The sequence below is a fragment of the Salvelinus fontinalis genome, chromosome 27 (genome assembly GCF_029448725.1).
Source record: "Salvelinus fontinalis isolate EN_2023a chromosome 27, ASM2944872v1, whole genome shotgun sequence".
Lineage (NCBI taxonomy): Eukaryota > Metazoa > Chordata > Actinopteri > Salmoniformes > Salmonidae > Salvelinus > Salvelinus fontinalis.
Genome location: NC_074691.1, coordinates 11,115,549 through 11,120,527, shown reverse-complemented (window position 1 = coordinate 11,120,527; position 4,979 = coordinate 11,115,549). Strand labels below are relative to the sequence as shown.

Sequence of the window (4,979 nt, the reverse complement as noted above, 5' to 3'; positions counted from 1 at the left end):
AGTCCTCGGGGGCCTGATTGGTGTCACACTTTTCCTCCATCCCAAGGAACACACCTGATTTAAACTAATTTCATTATTATCTGAAGATCATGATTAGTTGATTATTGGAGTCATGTGTGTTAGCTGGTGCTGGGACAAAAGTGTGACACCAATCAGGCCCCGAAGACTGGAGTTGCCAAGGCCTGTTCTAGAAGGTTGTCCTTCTGGAAGGTTCTCCCATGTCCACAGAGGAACTCTGGAGCTCTGTCAGAGTGACCATTGAGTTCTTGGTCACCTCCCTGACCAAGGCCCTTCTCCCCTAATTGCTCAGTTTGGCCGGGCGGCCAGCTCTAGGAAGAGTCTTTGTGGCTCCAAACTTCTTCCATTTAGGAATGATGGAGGCCACTGTGTTCTTGGGGAACTTCAATGCTGGTTAAATTTTTTTGGTACCCTACCCCAGATCTGTGCCTCGACACAATCCCGTCTCGGAGCTCTACATACAATTCCTTCAACCTCCTAGCTTGGTTTTTGCTCTGACATGCACTGTCAACTGTGGGACTTTATATAGACTGGTGTGTGCCTTTCCAAATCATGCTAAATCAATTGAATTGGCCACAGGTGGACTCCAATCAAGTTGTAGAAACATCTCAAGGGTGATCAATGGAAACAAGATGCACCTAAGCTCAATTTCGAGTCTCATAACAAAGGATCTGAATACTTATGTAAATAAGTTATTTCAGTTTTTTCAAAAATTCTGAAAACCTGTCTTCGCTTTGTCATTATGGGGTAGTGTGTGTAGATTGATGATATTTTTTTTAGAATAAGGCTGTAACGTAACAAATTGTGGAAAAAGTCAAAGGGTCTGAATACTTTCTGAAGGCACTGTACAAATCAATATTCACATAAATACACTAAAAGCAAAATACAATTATAGAAAACAAACACATTTTTCAGTAAGAAAGGTCCTCAATCAGCCTTTCACTAGATGCACCAATTCAGCCATTTTTAGAGAACCTACGATCGGTTTAAATTTGGTCGGGTTTGGACCGGACCAAAATCTGAACCAATCATAGACGTCTATGTTTGGGCCAAATAGTAGTGCTGAAATGTAAAGGTCATTTCCGATTGAGCCGACATATGCAGCGTTTACTGTGAGTGCAGTCTCCGCTAAAGCGGAAACAATGCCTTTAATTTTCAATCACGCTGTAAATCTGAACTTTCGTGATGTGGATTGAATAGAGCCTTAAGTATGCCAAGGCAGCAGCTACTCTTACTGGGGTCCAAACTGGAACAAAACATCACAACAAATCAATAGGCCGGTCCGGACCAAATCTGAACCAAAAATAAATGTCTGTGGACGTTGAAATTAAGGCCGGTCCCGACTGCACAAAAAAAAAAAAACTTTGCTGTTGGTCCGTGCTTAGTGTGATCTCAAGCTGTTAGTTTACCCAGAATCGAATGCCTCCTGCACCATGCATCCTTTGCTCACATACATCAGCTCCACATGCTATCTCACATTTTTATAATGTCTCTGGCACCATCTGATTCATTTTTCGCCTGGTGTTTATAGCCATAGAACAATATGAGGCTGTGTACAATCTACTTCGCTATTCCACCAAGATTACTATACCAATTGCATGGCTCATGGTTTTTGCCAGTTGGGCCATTTTGCATTGTACTCCTATGGCCTACTATCTTAAAAGGCAAATGTAAGTGACCTGGATAAATTCCTTGCATCCATATACTGCCTAGGAAGTTGGAATATTTTCTTTAATACATTGTGGGGCTCGATAGACACATTGATAGCCTTTTTTCTTTCCATGCTCTATTATGGGGAGTTTGTATACCAGAACACTTTTGATTGCAAAATAACATGTAAGAAAGACTGAAGACAGATTTGAAAAAATCCTTTGAGGGAGGTAGAGGCATGGTGTCTCAACGGTCAGAGCGAAAAGCAGCTCAAATATTAGGCATTGTGGTGGGTGTTTTCATCTTTTGCTGGCTGCCTATCTTTGTTACTGCCATAGTTGATACATACACACACTTTAGCACACCTGCCATTCTATTTGAAGTGTTTATCTGTCTGGGTTACTTTCATTCTACTGCAAATCCAATCATCTATGCAGTGTTTTATTATTGGTTCCAAAAATGTCTTAATCTTATTGTCACATTGAAAATATAATGGACCTTTTTGGAGGGGCAGACTGATGTACCAGGTAATTTACTTGCCAGAAAATAGTCTTTATTGGATTAATGTCAATAAATGTAAGTGGTTTAGTGGCTGTATTTTTATTTGTTTTACCTAAGCAATGACATGCTCGCCCTGAATAGTGTGTTTTTAAACCCTATTTGCACGAGACTAGTATTACAAGAGAACATTGGTTATGTAATTATTAACCCAGAATGTCTGTTAATCCAGAGAACGATTCGGACCGGATTAGTGTTTTCCAAACTACCCCCTGTAATTCTTACCTTTTTTCATTTTGATAGTTATGACCGAAGCCTGCACGTTTCTTTTTAAGCGTGAAGATACTGTATTTCAACAAGTCTAGGGCTAGGCGACAAACACTGCAACAATGATAACTTGAGTTTGGTTCCCAAGTTTCGAAACCACCTTTGGTATAGTGACGCCATAATATTTGAATTGAGGAAGTGTGATCATAATCGTTAGCATATTTTACGTCTTAAATGCCCCCCCTCACGCCTTCAGATGTGAGCCAAACAGTGTACTTGAGATACGTTTTAAGACGGTGGATGCGAAATGGAACTTGTCATTTTCAAACGTTTAGGTCAGTTGTATGCTGCTTTGCAATCTATTAACAGCAAGGGTCGCATTAAATAGGGGAAATATGTTTTACTGATGCATTTGTCAATATTCAATTCATACGCACAAAACATAAACAGACGCATTCACTGTGCAAGTGGATACATGTAGGCCATTCATATATTTTATGCGCAGTACTTCGTTCAATTTACCGAATCAGTTAATGTTTTCTTGCTAAAACCACAGACATTTCTCTCAAAACACGGGGATGTCGATTTGCACGGGACTAGTATTATCAGAGGACCTTTGATTTTGGCCCCCCACAAACAGTAGATTATTATGTCTGGAATTGTTACTCTCCTGCCATGTAAAAACTTCTAGCATGGCAGATTCGGACTGGACTAAAATTACAGACGTGGTGATTTGTGCACATAATTACATTACCCGACCTCCCCCAGTAATCTGAATAGAAGCATTTAAGAAATATATTTAGCACATTCTACTGCTCTCTATATTTGACTGTTTCTTTTTGTGTAACAATATTTGACTTAAAAATCAGAATTTGAGTCCATTATAAAATGGCATGATACTTGTCAAGGTTTTACAATTATCCACAATGGTGCTGAGGGGAGTGATTACAACCATATGACATCATCAGTTTGAGTGCCCTGTAGAGTTGAATGTAGAAATGTCTGATTGGTCAAAAGGATATTGTAATCATCATTATGCTAATAGACTATAGGTACAAAAGCATGAGATTCAAGTTCAGATTTTTGTATCACATTGTGACCAGAGAAAAGGGATTCACATGTGATGCATCATCTGCATGGCTGAGAGGTAAGCTATGATGAAGCACCATGAAAACAAATCATACTTGCTGAATTGGAAACATTTACATCGAATGTCACACCTTTTTAAATGGAAAAAGCATGTCCCTTTGGGTATTTGTGAAAATATTTCCAATGAATAAGCAAAAGTAATTTAATACATTTTACTATGTGACAGTATACTGTGGGGAAAAATACAGCATGACTTTTTTTTTATTAAACCATGCATAATGTAATTATTTCCAAATAATATTCTGTAATTGATGTTTAAAATGTATATTACTAACTGTGACAATAATTGTATTACATTTTTTCCAGATAAGATTCTTTCAACAATGACCATGGAACCAGGAATCAGTCTCAGCAAGGCCGAAATTGTTGAGAATATACTTCTATGTTTTGAATCAGTGAATGGGTCTTGCAAAAGATCAATCTTTCCTCCAACAATACGAGTATTACTTTATCTCTTCCTTGGCTCAATGTCTGTTCTCACAGTGTGTGGCAACCTTCTTGTAATCATTCCCATCATTCACTTCAAACAGCTCCACACCCCGACCAACTACCTCATCCTCTCTCTGGCTGTGTCAGACCTCCTCTTGGGGTTTTTAGTGATGCCTCCCAGCATGGTATATTCACTGGAAAGCTGCTGGTATTTTGGAGATTTATTCTGTAAAATCTACACCAGCACTGATGTCATGTTGAGCACTGCATCCATTCTTAACTTGTGTTTTATTTCCATTGACAGGTATTATGCAGTGTGTCGCCCTCTCCTTTATAGAACTAAAATAACTGTTCACATTGTTCTGATTATGATTCTGGTCACCTGGATGGTTTCTGCCATAGTAGGGTTTTGTATGATATTTCTGGAGCTCAATATTTGGGGCATGGAGGATTTTTACTACAAAAATTTTGCCTGTGAGGGAGAATGTATTTTGTTTCAAAACAAAGTGTCGAGTACTGTGTCTTCGGTGATCTCATTCTACATCCCAGGAGTAGGGATGCTTAGCATCTACCTAAAGATTTTCCTGATAGCACAGAGACAGGCACGCTCAATTCAGGGTACAACCAATCAGAACTCTGTAGGCAAATCACAGAGGAAGGCCACCAAAACACTTGCTATCATTATGGGGGTATTTCTATCATTCTGGACACCCTTTTTTGTCGTCAACTGTATTGATCCTTTTATTAATTACTCTACCCCACCCGTTTTGTTTGTAACATTTGTATGGATTGGCTATTTGAATTCAACCATTAATCCTATGGTGTATGCATTCTTTTACAGTTGGTTCAGGAGGGCGTTTAGAATGATAATTTCTGGTAAAATATTTCAACCTGACTCTTCAATAATACAATTGTTTTCAGAATAAATATGTCCAAATCCAATACTTACAAAGAAGTGTGACATGTGC

General features: G+C 38.8%; 1 protein-coding gene and 1 pseudogene across 1 annotated transcript; both read left to right on the top strand.

The window, feature by feature from the left end:
• Positions 1 to 1,530: 1,530 nt before the first annotated feature.
• LOC129825635 (trace amine-associated receptor 13c-like) lies at positions 1,531 to 2,161 on the top strand (annotated as a pseudogene).
• Positions 2,162 to 3,905: 1,744 nt separating this feature from the next.
• On the top strand, positions 3,906 to 4,937 carry LOC129825031 (trace amine-associated receptor 1-like). The gene has a single exon (XM_055884687.1). It carries the CDS (start codon positions 3,906 to 3,908, stop codon positions 4,935 to 4,937), a length of 1,032 nt encoding a protein of 343 aa, XP_055740662.1.
• Positions 4,938 to 4,979: the final 42 nt, after the last annotated feature.

Bases quoted from the DNA above. Each gene is read 5' to 3' on its own strand.
- LOC129825031 (XM_055884687.1), top strand. From the start codon at position 3,906: ATGACCATGGAACCAGGAATCAGTCTCAGCAAGGCCGAAATTGTTGAG.